The sequence below is a fragment of the Macrobrachium nipponense genome, chromosome 1 (assembly GCF_015104395.2).
Source record: "Macrobrachium nipponense isolate FS-2020 chromosome 1, ASM1510439v2, whole genome shotgun sequence".
Classification (NCBI taxonomy): Eukaryota; Metazoa; Arthropoda; class Malacostraca; order Decapoda; family Palaemonidae; genus Macrobrachium; species Macrobrachium nipponense.
In genome coordinates, this window is record NC_087200.1 from 173,784,794 (window position 1) to 173,812,756 (window position 27,963).

A 27,963-nucleotide genomic window follows, 5' to 3' on the forward strand; every position below is an offset into this window, starting at 1 on the left:
GTCCACTTGGACGGTGGTTCGATCCCATGGGGGGACGAAATTATTATCAAACTAAAAAATTCCCCTTCGGTACATATATGAAAATATATCATTTGGGAAGTAAAGTGAATTTAGATATTAAAGGACATTTGTAGCTTGAATTGATATATATATATATATATATAATATATGTATATATATATATATATAGTATACATATGTATATATATATATGCATTAAGCTACAAATGTCCTTAATATCTAATTCACTCTACCTCGGAATTAATATATTTTCATATACGTTAACCGAGGGGGATTTTTTTAATTGATAATAGTTTCGTCGGCTCGTGGGCGTGAACCATGAAATCAGGATGTACAGTGAAGCGCTCTTACCACATTAAAGGACATTTGTAGCTTAATGCGTATATATGAATCACGGTGATGTATATACATAACTAATTCTGATGGTAAGCGCTTACTCCTTTTTGACCTGCCTTGGAAAGTCATGTCTGGTGATGACATACCATCGCCGGCAATGAGTTTGTGAGGATATGCAGCCCGATAAACGCGCCAAGCTCCCATTAATTAAGTAGCCAAGGGTCGTAGTTATGCAAGTCAGGTCACGCCCTTGCCAACAGGACCAGATCAATCTGAATGAAGAACCGGATGTTGGAGCAACTCGTCGTGCCGTAATCGCTGATTGGCCTTCATTCCTAGATGTATTAATTGTCACGCATTTTGCAACCCAGACATCACGTTCTATTGTCTGAGACAGCTAACTGACACTGATTCGGTGTACACATTGTATACACCCATTTTTTTTATTGAACCACGATTAATATGTATCCAGCGTCACTGGCTGTTTGGTCAGTGAACAAAGCATTGTTCGGTTTGCTTATTACTTGGGGGGGAGAGGGGGGGGGCGGTGGTAACCAAAAGTTATGCCAGATACTGTTGACATGCATCATTTTAAACGCTAAAAGTGCAGGATGTGACACAGGCCTGTATTATATAGATATATATATATATATATATATATATATATATATATAATATATGTATGTATACATACATACATACATAACATACACACACATATATATATATATATGTATAATATATATATATATATATATATATATATATGTATGTATGTATGTATGTATGTATGTATATATACATACATATATATACATATATATGTATATACATACATACATACATACATACCTACATACATACATACATATATATATATATATATATATATATATATATATATATATATATATATATAAGCGAATACCACAGGAAAAATGATAGACAGGAATCCAAGCGCTTTCGTCTTTACTCAGACATTGTCAAGGAGCGAATGAAATACAATTGGAGAGAAAGGTCTCCGGTACACAACAAGATCAAGAATACCAAATGGTTAATTGTCAAAAGGGTAAAAATTAAAAGAGATAATCCAGGATTATCGGATATCACACGGTCACAAACCTAAACAGATTTGACCCTAACCGAAATTACAAAGTATCTTTACAGTCCAAAACATGTAAAAACTCAATATATTAATTTTGTTGCTCATATTTACCTACAACTTTTTTCATTATGAAAGCATCAAGTTTAAATAAACCAAGACTTAAATTTAGAACATTTCTATTATTTGACTTGATGAAACAAGATTTAATGATATTCCTTTTAACTGTGTCATTACGTGGGATTAAAGCTCTTGCTTGACTCCAGTTAATGGGATGATCTAAATCTCTCATATGTACGAATAATGCATTCGATATTTGCCGAGTTCTCACAGAATATTGGTGTTGTTTGAGACGTTGTGAAAGAGATTTACCGGTCTGTCCGTAATAGACTTTATCACACTTTTTGCAAGGAATTCCATATATGCAGCCTGGAAGATCTTTAGGAGAATTTTTGATTACTAAACTCTTGAGATTAATATTACTGAAAACAACATTTATGTTAAAAAGCTTTGAAATTCTATGAATATCTAAAAACTTATCATCATAGGGTAATTTTAGAATGTTATGCTTACTAAATTCAAGTTTGTCATTAGTTGAATAAAATGTTTTTCCAGCTCTTTTCCATGCCACATCTACAAAAGTCCTTGGGTATTTAAGTTTCAATGCAATATCGAATGCATTATTCGTACATATGAGAGATTTAGATCATCCTATTAACTGGAGTCAAGCAAGAGCCTTAATCCCATGTAATGAGACAGCTAAAAGGAATATCATTGAATCTTGTTTCATCAAGTCAAATAATAGAAATGTTCTCAATTTAAGTCTTGGTTTATTTAAACCTGATGCTTTCATAATGGAAAAAGTTGTAGATAAATATAAGCAACAAAATTAATATGTTCAGTTTTTACATGTTTTGGACTGTAAAGATACTTTGTAATTTCGGTTAGGGTCAAATCTGTTTAGGTTTGTGACCGTGTGATATCCGATAATCCTGGATTATCTCTCTTAATTTTTACCCTTTTGACAATTAACCATCTGGTAATCTTATCTTGTTGTGTACATGACCTTTCTCTCCAGTTGGTATTTCATTTGCTCCTTGACAATGTCTGAGTAAAGACGAAAGCGCTTGGATTTCTGACTATCATTTTCCTGTGGTATTTGCTTATTTAATGAAGTCACGTGCATCTACTGTGATTTTTTAAGAATATATATATATATATATATTATTATAATGTATATATATATATATATATAAATAATGAATATATATATATAAATATATATATATATATATATAGATATATCATATATATATATATTATTCTATAAATATATATATTATATATCATACTATATATATATAATATAGATATATATATATATATATATCATATATATATTATATATATATATATTATATTATATATATATATATATATATATCTATATATATATTATATATATATATATATATATATATAGTTATATATATCTATATCTATATATATATAGAGAGAGAGAGAGAGAGAGAGAGAGAGAGGAGAGAGAGAGAGAGAGAGTATGCATTCAGTGTATGTATGCACTGAGTACACATGAATGCGCTGTTTTACTTATGTCGTCATACCATCATGATTGGTAAGTATTGACTATAATTCCTAGGAAAGCGAGACTTGAAGGCCTCAAGATGAATGATCCGTAAAAGGGAAGCTATCACTTGAATGATCTTTGGAAGATGAGAGAGAGAGAGAGAGAGAGAGAGAGAGAGAGAGAGAGAGAGAGTGTGAGCGCCTATCCATCTTTTTCGAAGGATTGCAAGTGGCTGTTGCTTCTGTATTGCTTCATCAGAACACGTGTCTTCCGTTGGGAACTGAGGATGGATGGGATTGGGGATGGAAATAGGCTCCTCCTTGTTCTCTATTTTTATTACAGTCTCTCTCTCTCTCTCTCTCTCTCTCTCTCTCTCTCTCTCTCTCTCTCTCTCTCACACACACACACACACACACACTCTCTCTGGAGTGTTAGTTTCAGGCAGTTTTGAGAACTTTCAATGCGATACTTATCGCAAAGCAGATGCCGTGGATGAAGGGGTTAGTGGCCTCGCAGTTATGACGTTAGAAAATCCTTAATCTGTCAGCAACTCGTGAAAGTCAGTGTTATCACAGGGTACGAATCTGCATTTAAATAATTATGCATTATAATTAGGTTTAGTGAGAACAAGACGTTGATTCGGATGACTGAATGTTTCAAGGATAATGAGTGAGGACAGATGAATAAACTATTGCGCAAACTTCGCGCGGGCTGTCTCCAGTCAACGAATATCGACGATAAGTGATTTCTGTGCATGAAGCCAGTTAGTTGCATGAGCAACATTAAAATGTTTGAGGGTCCTATACATTGTAGTTCAGAATTCAAAAGAATCTAACACAATATCGACAACTGCATATCCCATTGTCTGTCTAGTCAAAACAGCTTCTTTATTGAACACTTTTTGCAACATAATTAGTTGGAAGGGATTTACAATTATATTGAAAAGATAAGAAATTCTCGCAAAGATGAGGGAAGACCTCATTATTCGCAAACAACTGCTGACTCATAGATACAAGTTTAGAACCTCGTCCTTTGAGCGAAGACATGACATCCCAGGGCGACAATTTCATGTCAGTGTCGTCCTTGCTTGGGGAGATTGGGTTTCTTGGCAGAGTCATACAATGATGGCGCGCTGTCCTAAAGCATTACTTGCGCAGTACGCCCTGATGGGCGTGTGGTAGCCTCTCCTAATTCGACTCTTTATTCACGGCACTCAAGAATTTCAACCAGGCAGATGGTGCCCGCGGGGTGTGGGTGGTGCGGGACACACATTTAGGTTTTGTGGGAAACAGTATGGAGAATTGATGGCTTAATTTGCACTGGAGTGTATCAAAAGTTAATTGTTAGTGAAGTTTAGCATACGAAATGGGGTTTCTCAGTAAATTTTTTTTTTTTTTTTTTTTTTTTTTTTTTTTTTGTAACTTTTAAGTTTAACCTACGTGTGCTTACGGTTTGTGGTTCATATATAAAGGGTAATAAGGATTTAGGAAATAAAGATAACTTTATTTTGGAAATTAGAGATAATTTAGATAATTTTTTTATGGCTGGTTCTTGTTTTCTCTTGCCCATTATGCCAATTTTATTCAGGCAGTTTTAACGTATATATATTGATAACCTGACTGCAAATTAACGTAAATGATTGAAGTTTAAATTAATTTCAAATGCAGAATTAGACATACGTGCCCCGTATGGGGTAGTGCATGAGGTGCGCTGTGGGTATTGCTTAAGGTTCTTCGACTCCTTTCTGCAACCCCCGTCATTCTTTTTACTATACCTCCGTTCATATTATTCACTCTTCCATTTTACTTTCCACCCACTCAATTTCTGTGTCATTGTGCAACTCCAAGATTTTCATCCTGTTGCACCTTTAGAACCTTTTTTACTCGGTTGCACTTTCAGCGCTGAATGACCTCATAGGTCCCAGTGCTTGAACTTTGGGCCTAAATCTTAAAATTCGTTCGATTCCATTGCCAGACATACGTGGCATTACCACACAGTTGATTTCGCTTACTACAATAGTTACATATTGTCGAGAGTATTGGGGAACCATTCTTTGGTAGAGGTAATTGAATGTATACGTTTCTCAGGCTAAGAGATTTGTTAGATGAAGAGGATGGGGAGCTGAGGGGGTTAGGGTTAGGGGGGGGGGAGGGAAGATAAGGGATGTTATCAAAGAATCTCTTAATCTAGAAGCTCGATATTGTCCTGGAAATTTACATTTGATGTGTTTATTTATTATCGTGTCAAATGTAATATATATGTATATATATATATACATCTATATATATCTATATACATATATATATATATATAAATATATATATATATATATATATATATAATATATATATATATTATATAGATATATATATATATATATAAAACATTACATCATGTATGTTGTTTTTCTTGAAATTTCAGTTTTCAGTTCGTTGTGGGCTGAATTCCTTATCCGAGTTGAACCTCTCAGGATTCAAGAAGCGCCCAATTATGGAGTTCTCTGGTTCAACCTTATCTTACACTTTGATGACATCGTTCACAAGGGCCCTTTTGTATACGAGTTCTGGGCTTTCAGTCAAGAATTCGATTCGTTAATAGATTGCTTGTAAAGGCTTCCTGTTCTGGAAAGCTTCAGTTATCGAAAGCGTTTTATGCTCAGTTTCATTTTGAACTTCAATATTTTGTCGCATCCGAGATTTACTTGTGTTTATGAACTTGGAGAAGACGTCGTTTGGAAGGTCTGGTTTTTTGGACTTGAATTTGGACTTTTATTGCAGTGGGAGGTTTCTAACCTTTCTGTTCCTTCTGGTTTTTAACCCTTCTATTCCTTCTGGTTTCTAACCCTTCTGTTCCTTCTGGTTTCTAACCTTTCTATTCCTTCTGCCGAGGGAATTGGAAGGTGATTGTTTTTATCAGTGCGTGGCTCTGTGCTAGAAAGGTCTCTCTAGAACGGACGAACAGAATGTAAAGAAACTTACTGGCCATATTCATCAGAGGAACTCGAAATGGTCATCTTCTATAATAAAGTATATATATATATATTATATATTATATATATATAGTTGAAGTCGCAACAGAATATTAGTTATATTCTTCACCTCTTAGGTCGGCTCAGAATTGACAATTAGTTTTCATGGAAACCAGCTTAACTGTGAGCAGATATCTTCACAAGTTGATTATCTCGAGAAATTGACTAATGAAAATTATATATACATATATATATCTTCTCTACTAAATTTGATCTGTTATTTTTCCCTTTTTTACCTTTTTGTGAGATATTTTTCTCGCACAAACGCCAGCACTCAGACACGGATTTTCGCCTTTTGAAAGGCTTTACTCTGGGTTGCATATTTGAGAGGCCCTGTAAGAAATATGCACTTAATCGAGTATTTTCATCTTGTCATATGCTGTTTCGGGTTTTGCCCGGAACGTTGCCATATTTTAAAAGAAGTATGGTGCCATTTTAATTATATTGAAATGTTGCCAACCATTTCAGTTAATAGTTTAATGTTATCATAGTTTAAACATTTGTATATACAGATGTTTTTGTGAAATCTAGTTTCGTCGACTCACTGTCAAACTTGACGATGGACTGCATTTTTTTTCATTTGTCCGTGAATAGTGAGTCGTCATCAGTTATTTACTGAGGACCAAAAATGGAGAATACAGTTTGATCCCACAAAGATAAAGCTAACTCTGAAGCAGGTGCTTGGTGCCAACATTCCATGTAATCCTTTAGAATTTCAGTGTCTGATAGTTGTTGTAACACCACACTTTTAAAGAAGATGAAAGGGACGAAACTCCGGCGTGAAATATGAGGAATGAGACAAACATTTAGAGTCGGCTGACTTCATGGCCGTTAAATTCGATGAGCGTTTGTTTTCACACAGTTGTCGGTCTAGTGTTTCTCCCGAGAACAGCGTCGAGTCCCGCAATTTCTTTGAAATATTGCGTCAGGGAGATCATACTTTCTTTTATCACATTAATATAGGCATATGACACTTTCTCAGGGCGCTGCTGGTAGCGATCGTGGCCTACACTAAACAGTTGATGACGGAGCTCCTCTTTTGGGGGGAGAGGTTGAAGGGTTTAATCCTGGGAGAGTCTGTGATGTGTGTTTGTTGATATTTGAACTCTTATGTACTGAATCTTCGTTGTCCCAAGCTTAGATCTTCAAAGGTTTCGCTGTATAGGTCTTTAAATTATATACTGTACATTAATTCAGAGCCTGCAGTTTCCATCAGATAAGAATCTGCAACTCGTAATGAGCTCATTAGCAATACTGTAATCTTGAAGGATACTCAAGCATATTCATGAGAGGTGCATTTAGAGAATATCTGTTGCAGTATTTTTCAACTCTTTACTTTCTCTTGGAGTCAGCAACCCATTATATTAAAACAACAACAGACTAGTTTGAATAAATTAGTTAAATATTCAGTCTCACTTCCATACTACTTGAAAACCGAGTTGGTGCGTTCAAAGCAAGCGAAGTCAGTTTAGAGAAAGGTTATGGATAAATTCAATTCTCGATATAGGTTAATCGATTTCCGTGCACGTCTCAAAGTAAACGGTTGAAACTGGCTCATTTTGTTTGTTTTGCTTCTTATGCCCCAATAAAGATGTTAGGAGGCATAAGAAGGGACGTGAGGTCTTCGAGGGTATTGCGCAGCCCACCAGACTGGTCATGACTCAGAGAGAGCCCAGCTTGCCTCCCTCCCTCCCTCCCTCCCTCCTTTTTGCGATCATACTCAAGACCTACTTAACACTTGGGCTCATTCGCATGTGGCAAGAGGGTTTTTGTGGGTCTTTTTTTACGGAGGTAATGTGAGCGCGATTAAGTTTCCTTTTATTGGAGGCTTCATGTGATAACTAACGGAAGAAATTAAAAATGCAAGCGTGAATGTTATTACTTCTTCGAGGGAGGTTGCGATTTTGGGTGACTGGCTTCACACTGAAAGCCTTGGGTGGATTTGGGTGAGATTAACTTGTGGTGGTATCGCTGAAGATAAGGCAAGTCTTAGTTCATCACCAGTTGGGAGTTTCCGACAGATTCCATCTCAATGCAGTCATTCGTTCCCGAGGCACTTTTCATAACAGCAGGCATGTTATTATATGAGGGAAGTTTATATCAGCGCAGATACACTCGCCCTTACGATGTGGTCGGCTTTTGTTTTGTTTGTAGACACTAATATTTGAAATTTGTTTTTAAATTTTTTTTATTGCTACTGATATTTGCTTGGGCTGTGGTAGCTTGCTGTCAAAGTTCATGGTTTTTCGGTTTGTTCCATGAGAATGTTTCCTCAGTCTTAGGCATTGAAAAGGGTTTATTCCTAAAGCATTGTTATTGATATATTAGAAACTGCAGCTGAACTAAGTATCGGAACTAAATACGTACAAGACCTCTGTGAAACTTTCGAAGTAGAGACATTCGCTCGCGGCTGTTAAGCGCATAGTTGCGTCACAGAGAGAATGTTACGGAAGACTATCGGAATTGGCCTCCCTTCTGCAAGAATCGTTGTCATTCGGTTCATGAAAATGGATGGCGTCACATTCAGTCATATTGTCATGCTGCGCCAAGTCATGCTGCGTAGAAAGGAAGCAGTTTGTTAGCATTCTCTCTCTCTCTCTCTCTCTTCTCTCTCTCTCTCTCTCTCTCTCTCTCTCATGGTTAGGTCACACCGAGTTTGTTCAATGTGATATGAATTTTAAGAGATTTCACCTCTATCAAACAAAACATTTTCTATATCATTTCATGCCCTACCAAGATTCATGTCCGTACATTAATACAAAATCGTATTTTCGCGTGTAATTTCAGTGTTAAGATTTCCAGATCTTATTCAGCTTGAACATTTTTTTTTTTATTTGCCTTTTATAATCTTTGACTAAATTCCAACACGAGAGAACCTGTACTTGGATATCCTTGTTAAGTATTTGAAAGATTCAGCCTCATTCATCCATTCTGAATCTCACGTTGTTTCGTCTCTGACTAAAATCTGGTTTTGTTTGTTTTCGGTTAGTCCCATCTCTAGATATATGATGCATTCTGTTGAGCAGGCATTATTAATTTTGTGATGTTTTACGCATCATCTGTTTATTCTGAATGTCGAGTGTCTATTGGTGCTCAGATCACAACTTTTCCTATCTCCAACCACTTACTGATAATCAAACGTCAAAGGTGACATAATATTCTCATAGAGTACCCCACTGTTTACGTCATATTTGGCAAGGCTCTTTCAACATTAACTTTATATATACTTCTTTACTGGATAATTTCAATTACCTTTGCACGTTAAACATTAATTCCATAGCGATGCAGGGCCTTCCATAATGTTGTTTTCCGGATGTTGTTAAATGTGTCTGAAGAGAAATAAATTTTAAAAATGCAGTGGCCTATGCAGCTGCAGGCTCTTAGGCAAAGCTTTTCTCCGTATAAAGAGAATAGATCTCTGTTAATAGTGTTCTTACAAGCGCAGAACTTTATTTGCATGCGCGAATTTCATTTTAAAATAATCCAAAACAAACAAAAATAGTATAATATGAGATCTTCGTATTTAGAAGTGTATTTATCTCGTAAATGGCTATTAAAAATCAGCGTTGTTAATTTTCACTCAGGCTTATCGAAACTTATCAGATAACATGATTGAATATCGTTCTTATCTACGTTTTATTTGTGTAATCACGTTTTTCTCCCGGGAATGAATCTGGCATATTTATAAAACTTTTAAGGAATGTGGAAAGATTGCAACAACCGTTATGCGTATGAAAAGTCCCATTTCCTTTTTACGTGTATGCAAATTATGTCCTTCCTAATGCCGGCCTCTTGTTTTATGTCGTTGGTAGGAGGCTTGATTGAAGGCGAAGATCTCTCTCTCTCTCTCTCTCTCTCTCAGCTTCCCTTTTAACGTCGTTATACCGTTTGATTCATGATTGCTGGTGGGGACTGTGGCATTGAAATTGCTGGCTTTGTATTGCCCTTATCCAATTACTCCACGTTATCTCTATTGCTTCGATTTTTTGCTTTGTTGGGAAGTGGGTGGTATGATTGACTTCACGTGGAGGAGAAGCGATTGTTATTGTGACTTTTCCGACTTGTTCAGTCTTCGGGTATTTAGAGGTTTAAGGTGCGCACAGAGGAATCTTTGATTCATACTTTTATACGGTTTAAGAACCGTGGCGATCACACTCCTGACCTTCCGGTTTTTCCAAGTAGCCATATTTTTTCAGTGAAATTCGTTTCATGCAGTTTATTATCATATTTAAATAGCTGTTTGAGTAGTTTTAAGTTAATAATAAAGGATTGGCCTTCATCCCCGAATAGATTTTTTTTTATTGTTAATCATAAAGAATTGGCCTTCATCCCGTATAGATTTTTTTTTTTTTATCTATGTAACCTTGGATTGATTTCCTCACGTAGATACCAACACCACATCTACTTTTTAAAACAGGAGTTGTCAGTGACTTCTATCTCGTTTTTAGATGAAGCCACAAACCAGCCCTTTGTCGAGTTTCTATGTAATCTGTACATTATTATTTTGCTTTGAATATCTGTTGCCTCATGGCATAACTAAATTTGGTCTGGCCGATAAGCAACGAATGTTTTGACTGGGCCGGCTGACCTTGGTGATGAAGTTCTGCAAACGGATACAGTCGCTGGTGTGTCGTGGCAGATGCACGTGACATTACATTGTCGTTTTTGGACTTACACAGATGTTCGTCAATGATATTTCTACCGTTCTCGTGGGTATAAGTTTAGGGGAAGACATAATAAGCACTGGCGTTGTACGAGAGAGAGAGAGAGAGAGAGAGAGAGAGAGAGAGAGAGAGAGAGAGAGAGAGAGAGAGAGAGAGAGAGAGAGAGAGTGAGTTTTTTTTGGGCGAAATCGGACCTACTTGGTTAAAAGTGATTCGTTGTCTGGGTAACTGACCTTAATAGGCTGAATCTTTTATGAAACAAGATTGTACTGTACTAAAAGTAGTCATTTGCTTTAATTGGGGGACCATTTTAACAATTTGCTTGATCATTTTTTCCACTTTTGCATTTATTCCATTGTGGAAAATGAGTGTCATTTTCAGGATAACCTTCTGCCGTCATCGGGAATGAAATTCGCATTTTAGTCTTGTCGTGAAAATTGTTTATTTGCTGAGTTAAACAAATAAAACTCTTGGAGCTTTTAAAGTGACTGTCTTAATGAGTTTCTCACATGTCTGCAAGTCTCTCTCTCTCTCTCTCTCTCTCTCTCTCTCTCTCTCTCTCTCTCTCTCTCTCTCTCTCTCTCTCTCGTTATTTCAATACTTTTATCATCAGGTTGTTCTGACGATGAGGCAAATATTCAGGGTATAAAAAATATCTTAGTGGGTTGTAGTAACGTGATAGGAAATTAACTTTTTTTTTTTTTAAATGGTATGGTGTATCGTATTTTGTTTATTATTTGGAATAATTTAACGAACAATGTTTTGTGAAATCTAGTTTTACATTTTTCATGCATTACCCTGTTTATATGTCTATTCGATTAGAAAAAGTCAAATTCAATATGCATATCTGTCCTCTTCGAGGTAAAGTGATTACATGTGCGTGGTATCCAGAGGAAAACGATAGATGTACCTTGTTTTACTTTATATTTTTTTATGCATTTTCGTTACTTACTGTACAGGCAGCCACTCCGAAAGGCTCGGTTTGGAAAGAGTCACTCGAGGCTACAGTGAAAAACGAGTGCGATATGGTAGTACTGGTTTAGTGGTGGTGGGGATGGTTTGGATAACCTTTAAGTGATGCCAAACAAGGGGGAAATATTGAATAAGTCGTACTGAAAACCTTTCGACCGGAAAGAAGGTTTTCGTCTCATGGTATGGAAGGAATGATTAATTAAGAATTCCTTATTACATTGAATTCAGGGTTTCATGCCTGCAGTTATTTAGACTGGCTGCGTTTCAACGAAAGGACTTGAAATGTGTGAAATTTGAATGCTACAGTTTTCTGAATTGCACGTGAGCTGTTCACCAAATCATTCCATAGACTTGTGAACATTGACGACTAAAGCTCCAGATGCAGCAGAAAACTCAAACGATGTGCAACGAGAAAGAATGACTTTCAAGTGAACGCCGCTCGTCGACTCTTTGAACGTCCGTACGACCTCTGGATCTTGGATTTCGAGAGGATCCAGTTGCAAAGCGAGCAGTCTTTTTCTTTCCTCCTGGAAGAAATCGAGATAGATCTCTCCTGGATTTTTTCGACCCCGAGGGCTTCCGTGAACTCCTGCGCTCTTCTTACAGTAGATAGCACTGTAAAAATCAACAGCAGCAGCTCTTGACAACGGATCCTCCTCTACTCTACAAGTCAGCCGCTCGCCTTCTTGAAACAGCAGTGACCCGAAGGGAGCCGGAGGGAGCCACTGACGTTCTCTCTACTTACTCTATTTCTCAAACCCTGTAGTGTTTTGCTATCTGTCTGTCAGTTATTTTGATATTTCAATTAATCAGCTTTATTTTGTTGACCTCGTCTGTTTTTCCATCTTTTATTATCACCCTAGTACATCAAGATCTCTCCTTCTCTCACATTCCATCCCACAGCCTTTTCTAAAAAGACACTTGATGTAATCCTATATTTGTATATACATCTTCCCGGTCCTTTATCTAAACCTGCGTGTCATTCAGAACATACACAGCCCCTCGCTTCTCATCCTGCTTAATCCTCTTTATCCCTTCTGACATGCCCCTCTTCTCTCCTCATCTCTCATATCCCATGTAGGAATCTTTTCTCAGACTTTTTCTTCCTTTGCATCTGGCCCATTCCCTCCCTCCCTCACTCCTTCCCTCCCTCCCTCCCTCCCTGTGTCTTAGAGGCATCGGGGTCTTCTTTCTCTCGGAGTCTCCCCACAAATTGTCATCATTCTCTCTCTCGTGATTCCCGTTTCTTTCTCCCACAACGTTCGCCCCTCCGCCGCGATGAGTAAGTAGATATAAATAATCTTCTTCAAAGTTCTGTTGCTAAGGTACTATGTTAAGGTGACTTGAACACGAAGAGCGAGATACTATCCTCTCAGAATGCTGACGCCGAGGGGGAGAAAAAGAGAGCGCCCTTGGAACATCACCCTAGTTATGGGTTTGACCAGGCCCTTCGAGGGCTTCCTCTTGGTTGGTGGTACATTTATTGGATCAGGTTCCACTGTCGAAGCTTCATCCCCCATCACCTCCATAGCCTTTTCTAAGTAATAGGTGTAACCTACATTATCCCACCCCCCACTCCATCTCCATCACAGACACTCTCGTTTTCGACCTTGAATTCATGTAGGGCTTTAACCATCTGTTGCTTGTGTTTAGGGTTGACCATAGAGCATCGTCATGTTCAGAAAACAGGACACTCCCTCTTAGGCGGGTAATCGTATTTTGAAGGCTCTCGCACAGGTTTTTTTTTTTTTTTTTTAGCAAGTGTTTCTGCAATTCTGCTTCTATGCAGTACATTTGTAGTTGTGAAGACCAAAGACTTGTCTTCTTAATTCGATTCATGATGAGAAATCGTATCTTGATTGTGGGATTTTAAATGAAAACTAATTAGTTCGTAAAATACAAATTGTTCTTCAGTACTGAATCGATTATTTTTGACACTTAATAACGGATCATGAGATTTTCTACGATATATCCAGTATTAAGATGCTTCTCTACGACTAATAATGAATCTTTGCCGTTAATGCATGTAACTGCTATCAATACAGGTTGTACGAAACTTACCTTTTGTATGAAACTTACCTTTTCAGGTATGAATTTATAAGTTTTCTTGGAGGTGTATTTAATGTTATAGGTCAACAATTTTCCTGCAGTCGGAGGGTGTTTTTATTTAAACTTATCATGAATTATTGCGTGATACCTTAGACATGCATTGGTAATAATTCCATTCTCTCTCTCTCTCTCTCTCTCTCTCTCTCTCTCTCTCTCTCTCTCACACACACACACACACACACACACACACACACACACACACACACACACACACACACGATGGCGTACGTCAGAGTACGAGTACGTTGTCTGTAATGCTGACAAGATAATCTCATTTAGTGAACAGTTGGCCGCTTTGACATTTTATCCTGTTTTAAGCTCAGAATTTTCTTCTTTGCCGTGGTTTTTTTTAGTGAAATGGAACAAAACTGTGGCGATTTTTATTCGTACAGTTTGTATTATGCATCGATTTAGTAGATTTAAATCGTTATTGATGTGATTTTTTTTCAAAAGATCTTACTGTTTATGGAAATTCGTGTACATTATTTTGTCTCAATTACATTCCTGTGCCTTAATGTCGTCAGCATTTAATTGATTATTTTGGACTATGCTTCTCTTTTTATGTAGTATTGTATTCGGTTCAGCTTCATTTACGCCCCAGTTTATGTGTTAATAAATGCTGACGGTTAAAGTTGACAAAGCTTGATGTATTTGAGGAAGCCGTTAAATTGTTTAAGTACCGTATTTTTATAGTGAAATATCCTGACCAGTGTTAGGGCATCAATTCTTGATTTGTGTTTTATTCCTGTACACCAGTATAATTCATTACTTTAAACTTGAGAGTTTTCCCATGGAAGGCCTGGATGGCTTCAGAGGTGATCAGTTTTTTCGTCTTAGAATTATGGAAACACGCTTTCGAAAAAGAGGGAATCGAGTCCATTTTTGTGCTCTTGAATAAAATCGTGTGTAGTATTTGCTTCGATTCAAATCCTTTTGACCCCGAAATGACACAACAGTTTCAACCTCTAGAAGATAACACCGACCATTATCGAATCGGAGCCCAAGAACCTTGGGACCAGTAAACCAGAAACCGGGAAGACCAGTCGCATAAACCGGATTGTATTATGTCGTCCTGGTGAGATTCAACCTTGTACCACAAATGAAAAGGATTTTGTTAGGATGAAATGAAATAGAAACATATTTTAACTCCTTTATTTTCCGAAATATTTAGGTCCAAAATCTCGGATTGTCGCTTTTGATAAAAGTTTCGCTAGCCCAGTCATTGTAATGAAATGATTTATGAAATTGGAAACTGCAAATTGATTCATTACGAAATATGTAGACTATAATTGATATGGACTCACGTTGTTGAATTTCAGCTTGAATTATTTCTTTAGGAGGATGTGTGAAGTACGTAGACACTTCAGGGCAAGGAATGTATAACAGGAAATAAACGTTGCGTCGAGGAGCCTTCATGATAATGTCTTGCGAAATTATTTCTAAGAATCACACAGATGGTCATTTCAAATGAGTATTCTGAGTTAAGTGATGTACGGTGTGTATATATACGTATATATATACTCATATATATATATTATGTATAATTACTAATATATATATATATATATATATATATATACTATATATTATAATATATATATATAATATATATATAGATATATATATACGTATGTACACACCGTACATCACTTAACTCAGATTACTCATTTGAATTGACCATCTGTGTGATTCTTAGAAATTATTTCGCAAGACTTTCTCATGAAGGCTCCTCGACGCAACGTTTATTTCCTGTTATGCATTTCTTGTCCAGAAGTGTTTACGTACTATAGATATGACAGCACGAGAGCATGATAATGAACCACGATACAGAAGCAATAATCAATTGTGAATTGCAGAGGTATGAACAGACGTCCTAAACAGAGAGAGCCATCAGTTAGCTTACATCGGTTGAGGGTTGAAGTTATTATTTGAAAAAAAAAAAATGTATTTGAAAGAGACACGAATAATAATGAAAACGTTCAAAGAATAGAAAAATTATACCTTGAAAAACGCTAACAAAATATCCAAAATATGTAATGAGCCACTGGGTCGAACACGTCAAACTGTTTGAAGAACATAATAGTACGAACAAAAAAGTAAAAACATAAAGAATGAGATCAAATGTTTCCACCCATATATATTATATATATATATGGGTGGAAAAATTTGATCTCATTCTTTATGTTTTACTTTTTTGTTCGTACTATTTATGTTCTTCAATCTGTTTGAAGTGTTCGACCTGTGGCTTAATTTCATAATTTGGATATTTTGTTAGCGTTTTTCAAGGTATAATTTTTCTATTCTTTGAACGTTTTCATTATTATTCGTGTCTCTTTCATATACATTTTTTTTTTCAAATGATAACTTCAACCCTCAACCGATATAAGCTACTGAGGCTCTCTCTTTAGACGCTGTTCATACCTCTGCAATTCTCAATTGATTATTGCTTCTGTATCGTGGTTCATTATCATGCTCTCGTGCTGGCATTATCATAGAACATGCAACATTCCCATAGTCTCTCTCTCTCTCTCTCTCTCTCTATACTCAGGATTTCGTACTTTTTTTTTTAATTGGCATAGATTTTTTTGAGAAATCTAAATTTATATGTTAAGACATCGAGGAGAAAAACCTTCTGAGAGAACCTATTGTCTCGTTGAAGGCTAAAATTACCGTGAAAAGAAGTATTGGAGCATGAAATCTAATTAGACTTCTGTCTCGATCAAATCGGTTACCCCATAATGGACCTTAGCTGCAATATATACCGCCCAAGGATGCAGTATTTTTGCACGCTACTTTCGCTATTCAGGGCATTACTTGTACATTGGTATTCCTTCATGTTAGAAACTCTGTGGATATTAAGGTCAAATGGTTTATTATACTGGTTTCGAGGCATCGTAGGTTCCACACTTTCAACTTCACACACGTTCACATCCAATGTAGTCTGATGAGTAGATTGTAGGTCTGTTTTGGGGCTATACACAGATTGGGTTAGATGACGGTGAAGAACTTTGGGTACGAAGTGAAAATGAGGTGGGGCAAACCTACCCGCTAGTATCAGCAACCGCTCAAATACTTTCTCGAGAGCGGTGACGTTATGTTTGTGCTTCATATTGAGGGAATAATTTTGTTCGTTTAATGTTATGTTCAATATGCGAACGTCCGTAAACTAAAAACCAAAAATAATTGAAAAGTTCCCTGTCTGGTTTGTTCAAGCGTGTGATTACGGTGAATGGAAGAAGTTCATGCAAGATGACCGGGAGAACGAACAAGAGAGAGATCGGGCTCATTCTGTAGTGTGACTTGGAATGAGATGAACCTCTGAAAGGCCGCTTTCCTCAGCGGAGGGTGGGAGAAAGAGAGTCGGAGCACAGCAGCCCAATACGTAGATGGCTAATAGACTAAAGTGTAGGGTAATGCTATGACACTCATAAAGGCGGGAAAGACTAATAAATACAAAATTGTGCTTTCTGTTAGATACTTCATACATTTTACTTCTGGTTTCTTCAATGAGAAAGGGTGATGTTAATTTCTAAAGGGTTGCGTTTGATAATCGTGACAATAATCTACGGTCGTGGGTATGATTCTATTCCCTAGTTCAACAAAGGTGTAATTGGATTTTCGGATTTAATTACCAAACATTTGAATAAAAAGATGAAGTTACCAAAGCTAAGAGTGAAACTGAGTGAAACAACACCGAAGAATCGCCCCAAGTGCAAGTTAATCAGGAGGGCGTTGTCACACGTCCTTTCGTGCACAGCGTCGTTTTAAGCCTAGTAGGATGGCTCTCTCTCTCTCTCTCTCTCTCTCTCTCTCTCTCTCTCAAATTATATATATATATATATATATTATATATATATATATATATATATAGCTATATAGTATATTCATTAATTATATATGTATATAGTATATGTACACACACACACACACACACATTATATATATAATATTATTATATTATATCTAATATAATTATATATAGATATATATATATATATATATATATATATATCTATAATATATTATTAGTATAATCTAATTTGTAATACAGTACTTTGTATATTGAGACGAGATGCACAGGCATGCATCTAATGCTTGCGTGAATCATATATGCCTTCATAAACGTCAATTACAAGTTCGTATCTCCAATTGACGTCATCTATTGTGGGTTACTTTGCTTGACTAAATTCATTTTTTACTGAAGCCTGGTAAATAGTAAGTGTGACTGAATGTTTGTGTAGGTTCTTATTCAGCCACTCTTATTCGAAAATTAGATTGAGTGTAATCTTAAATTTATGCAGGTATCTCTTTTATTTTATTTTGATGTAAACTACTATCACAAAAATTGACTTTCATGTTGCTTGATTAGGTTTACTTTTATTAATATGTTATGTATGTAGGTATAGCTTTGCACGAGGAAACTGAACTGTAGTTCCTTCATAACTGAAAGTTTGCCGTGATTCTGATATGACGCGCGCTTAACGTTGCCCACCGCCACCAACGCCTTTCTAAAGCCATCTTAACAAACACAACAAAGGACTTGGCACTCGAGGGTTTATGCCACTGACACCTCGTTGTTGAAGTGATGGTTTCCCCGTTGACTTGTCATGCGAATCGCTCTCACCCGCAATTTAGTGCATTTTGTCATACAAAGAAAGCGGCTTTTACGTTGTGAACTGAGCAAATCCAATAGGCTAAGGGGGATTTCATTCAAGTAGCCAGAGAGAGAGAGAGAGAGAGTATAAGTTTTATATACTTGGTGTTCTTGAGGTTTATATCCTTGTGTTCTAGATTGATTGGATGTTCGTGAAGAGGAGCGGCAGCGAAGTTCCCCAGAATGAAGAGAGCATATTTTGTGTGGTGCAACGCTTATAGGAAAAGTTTGGAGAGAGCGTTGAGTCTTGGTTGTGGACACCTAACGTTGACGTGTTCGTGGAAAGCGCCTTTTGCAAAGTTGCCAGTTGCGTCTAATGGAATTTCAGTAGCTTTCTTAAATTCTCTCAGTGTTATTTTTAATAATTTTTTTTTAGTATGGAATACATTCAGTGGTTTGGTAAACCATTTTCTCTACTAGTAATATTGCATTTTTAGTCTTGGGCCTTAGGGTGAATTTGTCGTTTTGGGAGAATTTGATTTTATGATTTTAAAAGCGAGGTATTGTTCCAATACGCTAGCCGCCAGTGGAGCTGTCAGCTCTTGGCTTTTGAATGCACTTCTCTGTTCATTGTGCCTGTATGTTTATAAAGATGATTAAACTTGAGGGGGGGTGGGGTTGGTGGGGCAAGCATGCTCCCAAAACCCTTAGCTCTTGGCTTCCCTGTCTCTCTTTTGTGTTCTTCACGTACTGCATTCAGTGGATTCAAGTCGACCATAATAGCCTGCCGTGTGAGGTGTTTGATCAACAAGTTTTACTTTATTGTGTGCTTTGGTCATTGCACCTGATAAAGTCAATGCTAACTCTCTCTCTCTCTCTCTCTCTCTCTCTCTCTCTCTCTCTCTCTCTCTCTCTCTCTCTCTCTCTCTCTGCTTCTCTCTCGTCCTCTCTTCTCTCTCTCTCTCCTCTCTCTCTCTCTCTCTCTCTCTGCTTGGACGTTAAATTGTTTAAAAGAGCTTTATTTTAGTCGTCTTGATATTGCCCGCCCGCACACACATATACGTATAATATATATATATATATATATATATATATATATATATATATATATATGTATATATATGTGTGTGTGTGTGTGTGTGTGTGTGTGTATTGACGTCCCTGCTTGTTTAAGTGTCCAAACAAGTGAAACGACAGTCTCTTCATGACCTTTCCCACGTGTCCAATGAAGGAGATATACTACTGCGGCAGTTGGTATGTCACATGAGTTGCGGGAGGCCTCGTTTGATTAGCCAAACGGAAGTTGGGGCTCCTTAAGCCGGGTTTTGATTGGTAGGCCCCGTCGTCCTCATCTGCTGCTTCTTTATCCTCATTAGTATCTTTATACTTATCGTTCTGAGATGATGAAGGGCGTCGTGTTTTTGTTCTTTGATTTTTTCCCTCATTTTTTCTTCCTGGTCGATTTTGTATATTACTGTTCACATGTTTTTTGTCTTATCTGCGTTCTTTTTACATTTTGCCAATTACATTGATTACTTTATTTTAACGTTCTCATTACAACAGTATTTCCCAATATTTTCTATGGTGTTGTAATATGAGTTTATAAATATATAGTCTTTTTGCAAGTGTTGGATTTCCTAACCATCCAATTGAAAATTCGTGAAAACCGGCGGTACAATGACCTTTTAATAAGTGCGCAAAAAATAATAGTAATATTGCAAGACATCTCAAGATGCAACACTTTGGGAATGCAGCGCTTGTATGAAAGCATCGCCTTCCCTTCACATCCTTCGTGGACTTAGCCTTCGTTTCCTTCTTGGAAACAGGCGAGGCACTAGTTATTTTGGGCCGTGACTCTTGTTGGCTCCAGCTTTAAAGGTCTCGTCTTTTTCGTTTTTTTGGATTTCAAGTCGTACTTTTTCCCGTTTTCAGAACACTAGAATGTTTGCAGATCAATTTTTTGCCAGACTGCTCTTTTTTTTTTTTTTTTTTTTTTTTGGTTTAAGGGGGTATGGCGTCAGGAGGGGTTAGCTTTCCGGTTTCTACAGTTATTATTATTTATTATATTGAAGATGACCATTGAGCAAGTTCTTGGAAGAACCATACATCCATCCATCCACTTGCCAGGCTCCTTCATATACCTGGAAATCGTGGGTGTTTCAAAACGTGACCTTTTATTCAGTTAGATTTCTCTGCCAGCTCACTCGAGAAGTGTCATGATTACGTTGAAAATACAAGAAAGGGGCTTAAGACGTGAATGATGTAGCTGAAGGATATGTGATCATAAAAACCTGCAAATAGGACTTCTTAGAATAAGGATGCTTTCATCATCTTATGCGTCCTTTGACAGCAGGACCCCTGTATTGTCTCGTTGAAGTTTCATCATGTACCCCTTTCTTTTGCCGTCATGTTCAAGTCAAGGCGACGCCGAATAGATTATAATCGTCCACTCAAGTCAGGCATATGCAAGGTTGCAATTTATCTAAATGGTGCTTGAAAGTTGCTAGATTAATTATCGGGTCTTGGTACAAGTGATGCATTCAATTTGTTCAGAAATTTAACAGTGAATTCTAGAAAGTGTTTAGGGTTTTAAGAGGCGTGGACGTGATAGCTTAGCTTGTGGTGGCTCGATAATCTGTTGTATTTTGCATAAATCTATCTTAAGTAGAGTTTTTCCAAATCACCGTTAGTGTTGATTAGTTCAGTAAATTATCACCCTTGTAAGGAGATAATTTTACATTGCACTCATTGCTGTGTGATGGTATAGCAACAAAGAAATCGATTCCGCATTAAAAGGAAAGACGACTTAAAGGAGGAGTGATTGACAGCTAGTCGCATTAATCACTGCGTAATCATTCATAAAGTGAGTTGATTGACATTGATCGATTGTGGCCTATGCTGAGCTGATTCCGGTATGGATCTCCATTATTATTTTGATGTATTAGGCGTTGCTGTTAAAGGAGGATAAATGAGAGGGGATCGAGAAGGGAAGCCCTCATCACTGGGACGGTTCAGAAGCTTAGGCCTAAGGACCGAGGTACTTTCATCTGGCCTGATTGAATAGGACCCAGCAGTGAGAGAGGCTGGTCCAAGCACATTTTCTGGACCTTTCCCTGAATAAAAGTGTTCTAGCCTAACCCATCCTAATCTAGGGTCATGGCAAGATAAACCGGGGCTGGTGCAATACTTGCAAACATCTCAGGCATTTGCGGCCCTGGATGGACAGTGACAATTCTAAACGATGGCTATCGGTATAGAAACAAATATACGGGTACAAATTATGTTGTGTGTATATATATATATATATAATATATATATATATCATAATATATATATAATATACATAATATATATATATATATATAAGTATATATATATATATTATATATATATATATATACATACATAATATATATGGCAGGATTATTTTGACGTTATTAGTATGTAAATGAAAGGCATAAAGCCCCTTTCCGACATGTTATCGTTTATTTGTTACGTTCTTATGTAATTCATCGCAGTTGTAAAATGTCAAAATGTGTAGCAAAGCGCATTGCATTGTAGTTGAAAATTACTTGTCATGGAATTGTGTGTGGGTAACCCTTGAGAGCACTAATACTAAAATTCGAACCGCAGTTTTTCTTTGTCCGTTCAGTAAGCTTATTTATATATATATATATATTATATATAGTATAATATATATATATATATATAGACATTGTAGCTCGATATATATTATATTATTATTATAATATATATATATATATATTTATTTATTCATGATTTTCTTTCAACAAAGCGCTTGTAAAAGGAGCAGGCTTAATTTGCTAGAAACTAGAAACCTCTAGAAAACCAAGATCATGCACCGAGCCTCCATACCGTGAATCGGGCATCCACATTCTCTTCTGTGTTTCGCCGCTGACGGGAGGTGGTGATCTAGCCTTTGGTGTGGAGTTGACGGCCAAGGCGGTCACTGAGAATAAGGGCCACCTGCTTCTTCCATATAAGGGAGGAGGTCATCCATTCCTTCTGCTTTTATATCCAGCTCTCCTATTATACAGCAGTGTCTTCTCTGGCGTTCACTTAATGTGACACACATCTATATTAACATGAAGTTGTGATATGTGGAAATCGCTTTCACACTTCTTCCCTCCCTCTCTCCCTCTCGTTGTGCATCGGTATAGGCTGTATATTGTACATCTTTCGTTCACAATTACACATCGTATATAAGGGACGTTGGGTTCTACACTGGATCGAACAACATACTTAAAACCAAGGTCTAGACCTTGCTTGAAACAGTGGCGGTTTAAGGGGGGTGGGTGGCGGCCGAACAGGCCATGGCTTAGGGTCCCGCACCTTAGCAAAAACTGAGTAATAATTAGAAATACATAAAAATAATGAAATAATATTACAGTTATAATAATAATAATGAATTAATAAATATATATGAAATAAGGGCCCTCTTTGATAGCCCATAAATGAAAGGGCCCTTCAAGATCACCGGCCGAGGTTCCCGCACATCTTAAATCCACCCCTGATGAAGCGATAGTCTCTGGTCTCACGCATTTCATGATAATTGATTCGGAAGACGATTTCATTTTCTCCCTGGTGATGCTAAGGTAAATTTACACAAGTGAACATGGCGGCAATATATAAGCGAATACCACAGGAAAAATAATAGGCCGAAATTCTAATCGAGCGCTTTCGTCCTATAATTAGACATTGTCAAGCACAAATGATTTTTAAGTAAGCACTAATATTGAAGTTGTTCGTGTGTTGCAATCAAAATTGGTGATTAGCCATGCTTAAATATCTTTGTAGGAACAATCCTAAAGTGTCCCAGACTCACCAGCCCAACGCATGAGAATTAATAAAAAAAAAAACGATGGTAGTTTTTTCCTCCAAGTGATGGGGATCACAAAGCCTCGAATGGCCGAATATTAAAGGGTAACAAATCATAAGAAAAACCGCTTGGATGTGATTAGCGCAATTAATTATTTTTATGGCTCGTTACATCTTTTTCAGACCGTGTCTGTATGTATACGTGGTATACTCTACACATGTAAAGCATATCGATTACTGTTGTGCTCTAGGGTTGTAAATCTTACCGAATTTCTTTTTATTTTACATTGCAGTAGAAAGTCGTTAAAAATGAAGTCAACGGAGAGTGAGGTCCTAGATACTTCAATAAATTTGTGAGACGTTCACCAGAAGTGTTACGCTACTGGAATGGTCTAGTTTCGTTAATAGCAACGCTTTTAGAGGTGTATTTTATTGCTCAGAAGTAATTTTTTAAATTAATTGCGAGGCTTAATTTCCCTTCAGTGGACAATAGGATGTCTCATGGGTATGCATATTGTTTTTCAGTGTTTACCTGCTGAGGGCCCTAAAGCGTGGTGGGTTCAATGACATCTTTCTCTGCCCATCCCGTCTGCCTGCCAGCCAGACTTAGGACTAATGGTACTGCGCCGGCCGCCGGCCAATGCCTTATAAGACTTTTGTATAATTTCCCAAGGGAATGACACGCTTATACCCCACCGGTATGTGTGCACATCGACAGTCATAAGAACATTTAATTAATATTGTATTATATTCCTGGCTGTTGGCAAAGAGCGCATTGGGCATGGTAACAGGAAGTGTGGCGTATTGATATGTTGGTATGAAGTTTTGTTAAGATTAAACACTTGCATCTTGTGTGAAAACCATGAATTCGAACGTGAGGTAACTGAAGTGTGTATGTGACTGTGCTTTAGCCTAGGGCGGCCATTTCCCAAGGGTAAAGCTTTCTTTGGTTAAGAGGGAAGTGTTATTGGAGTCTGGGAATCTGGGATGGCGGCTCAGTACTTCTTGTTATGAATCTCTCTCTCTCTCTCTCTCTCTCTCTCTCTCTCTCTCTCGTAAATCTCAGCGAAAACAAAACCACGTGGTATACTTTTTCAGAATTGGACCTGTGCTGTAATCATATATATATATCATTGAAGAAGACATTTGGCGTCAGTAACCTTCGCAGTAGCTACGCATACTTCACTTATAAAAGCAATATCTTATTTATAATTCTTATATTCGAAAGTTTGTTTCTTATATGTAACAAATGGTCTATTGTCCCTTCCCAGTATTTCATATATTAAAACAAGTGAAACGCGGGTTTTTGAGCGGTGTTCACGTTTCTATTCAGATCAAGGTTTCAGTGCCTGAGCTGGGAATGTGAATGATATACATACACACACATTTATATATCATGTTTTATCTGATTGATTTCAATTGAGATCTTCACAAGAGACGAGATACTGTGATACAGTAAAGATGCAAAAGTTTAAGTCTTTAAGACATCCTACAGTACTTAAATCATACGTACCTACTATAACAGTGCTCGTAAAGTTGCCGATACCAATGTCTTCATCGTATGCGTGTAGAGTAGTAAAATAAAAGGTAATAAAGATGATCGATTACAAGGTGATACCATTTTGAAAAGTTTCATCAGGTCCCATGCGTCTCAACACATTTAGTACACTTTGGCTTACATTCATACATTAGCCTATAGTAAACGATCGTTAAGACGGTAGACAGAAGATCTCGGCAGTTCTCGTTTTTTCATTACATAGCATCACGTTTTACATATTTCGTGATCAAGTTTTTCATTCTGCATGCTATGTAAAAGCTCAGTTTGTGTGAGATTTAAGAACCTGAATTGCCGTTCGGTGTTTTGTCACAACAATCGAGTTCTCACTGACGCGTCGATCTATCAATGTCTCATAAAGTATAATAGTTCTAACTTTCACATTTCTAACTTTCCCATTTTATTGGTCATGACTCGTTTGAGAGAGAGAGAGAGAGAGAGAGAGAGAGAGAGCGGGTGGCTGTATTTAAATCTCTTGATCTGGGGAAGAAATTGCTAACGGTCGCATATCCTTCGGTATGTATGGCATTTGCTGTAATGGTCAGATTGGGCCGGTTTTTGGCCGAAGTGATGTTATGCAGACCTTACAGGCACACAGAGGCTACATGGAATATTTGCGTAGCTTAAGTATGGGAAAATTCTATTACAGTGCAAGTTCATTTTGTAAGCCTTCATTAAAAAGTAAACTTGAGTTTGCAGTTCTGCAGGTTAATGTGTAGTATGAGGATGAGGGTTTGCTCGTAAGAAAACAAACCATCTATAGTTAGGCTTAGCACAGAGGTGGAATGTGATATGCAACAAAGGCAGAAATTATATTAAGAGACTGTTCTAGCCTTCAAGGAATTTGGTGATTTCACTACCTCATAAGCATGCCATAGTGTGCCTTTCTGATTACCTGAACGATGTAGCGGATCCAGAAAAATTTCAAGGGGGCCACCAATTTTCATATATATATATATATATATATATATATATATATATATATATATCTATATATATAAATAATATATATAATCTAATATAATATATATAAGTACATATATAAAATGTTAGCTTTACATGAAGTTTTTCTGTCGTATTATAGAATAATATATTTTCTTCACCTGTTCTATCAGGAAATACCAAACCCGTTATTATTAAGTATTATTTTTATTATTGTGTTTCTCAAAATTTTGTTATTTCAATTATAGTTTTTTGTTTTCCCCATGTTTATTTTAATATTATCATTATTTTTCATGGGCGGGCACGTATATACCCAGGTGCCCCCACTCCTGGATCCGCTATGTCGGAACGTGTTCCATTCGAAAATCTAGAAAAATACATACTATTTACTATTTAGAATGGCAGTTAACATTTGCTGTCCGGGAACTGTATTTACCGGAAACTACACGAACATGAAATGTAATTTTTCAACGTAATGAGATGGACGCGGTTCTCGCTTAAATGACGTAGAGACGTTTGTCTGTGAGAGCTATGACTCATCGGGCCTGAGGCAAAGTGGAAACAATTCATGTCGCTTTCTAGTCCTCCGAGGAAAGTAAAACTGACCATTGTTGTCGTATACCTAGACCGTGGTTGTCGTTAACATCTGGTTCTGCGGTATTCCTCCTGTTCCTACGTAGCCAAGGTGTATTCTATATACCTTGTACGTAGCCACGAGTCTGAAGAAGAAGCGTCCGTTGAAATAAACTCTGTCGATTCCATGTCCCAGTGGACATGTTAACTATGTTATTTTATTACTGGTTTGATATATATTGCTCAGGAAATCATGATCGTTATAATGTTTAGATATGAAACTGGGGTTGTCCTTGTACAGCATAGATTGCGGGATGTCTTTCCTCTCCACAAATGCTGATAACTTGGTGTCTATTTCTTCAGACTTTTCCAGCAAATGTATTATAGCTCTTCTGTACGGAATCTTGCGTGGATATTGACTCACTTCCTGTCTTTGTCACGTCGCTTACAAAAGACGTATTGGGCAACATTTTCTTTACATTTATGCTTCGAAACGAATGCATTACGAATTACAATGAGAAGTGTAAAATCTTGTCTTTGTTTGCGTTGGACGTGTCTCTTGTATCGTTATAACCCAGATCTACATACATACTTCTCTCTTTAGTCTTTGGTTATGTCTACACATGCACACTTGTATGTATTAATATGTGTATCTAGGTATGAGGAAGATGGCTTGGAAACGTGATAACATTGCGGACATTTTTATCTTGTTAACTGTCGAACTTTCGGGAATTCGATGCATTTCGAGTCATCAGGTTTAATTACCAATAAAAATCACGAAAATGAAATGAAACCGTGGGAAAATTAGGATTACCAAGTTATTTTTTGCAAATAACATTTAAGATTTTTCAATCTTTCCAGCTGTAGTTCTATGATTAACTGTTAGGGTTAAAGTATAATCTGCTTAATAATTAACGTCTCTCGGGAAGAAATATTACAGACTACTTTCTGTTACGATGGACCACACGAGCCTTTGAAAGATGTGGGTTCGCCAGTCAAAATTGATTATTGTAATTACTCAGACGGTGACATTATTTTATTTTCTATTATGAACTTGAAAGAATTGCGATCTGAGGAAGGCTGGGGGCCCTTAATACTATAAAATGTAAAACCGGCGACCTTTCCTGCGTAATAATGAAGGCCGCTTCATAGTGATAAATATCACAAACCATTTCAGAAAATATGAGCAAATACAGGTTAAGAGAACCAGTCTTAGAGAGCCATCAGAATGTTTTGGAAAAAAGAAATCGCTTCCATTCATTCCCTCTTGATTCCCAACCCCATTCTTCCCCGGTGTACCTCTCTCCCCCCCTCCCGCCTTACCTTATTCCTTTTCCCAACCGCCACTGATCGCTAATCTTCTGTTGTTGTTTGTGTAAGGCATCCATGTAGCCTGGCTCTTGCTCCTAGAGAACCCCGTAAGATGGGGAATCGCCCATTGCATCTGTTTCCATGTTTTGGACATTTTAAATGAACTAGTCATATCGTTCATGTGAAGACAGACAATCACGGCATGACATTAAGGGTTTAATGATTGCTACGTGAAATTAGTGAATGAAAATCACTGTTTTCGATTGCAGCCTTATAGTATTGAAGAAATTCTTATTTACAAGCGTTAAATATATATTAATACATATTAT

General features: G+C 37.0%; 1 protein-coding gene across 9 annotated transcripts in view; it reads left to right on the forward strand.

The window, feature by feature from the left end:
- The window catches only part of LOC135219856 (titin-like), a 242,609-nt gene that overhangs the window by 202,469 nt on the left and 12,177 nt on the right, over positions 1–27,963 (forward strand). For 3 of the 9 annotated variants that reach the window (XM_064256970.1, XM_064256971.1, XM_064256972.1), the window contains exon 2: positions 11,699–12,993. The exons of 3 other annotated variants lie outside the window; for them this stretch is intronic. In XM_064256970.1, the coding sequence (XP_064113040.1) occupies positions 12,990–12,993 (4 nt within the window). In that variant the 5' untranslated portion in view covers positions 11,699–12,989. The remainder of the gene's footprint in view (positions 1–11,698; positions 12,994–27,963) is intronic. 3 more of the 9 variants (XM_064256974.1, XM_064256973.1, XM_064256975.1) reach the window with 1 other exon arrangement.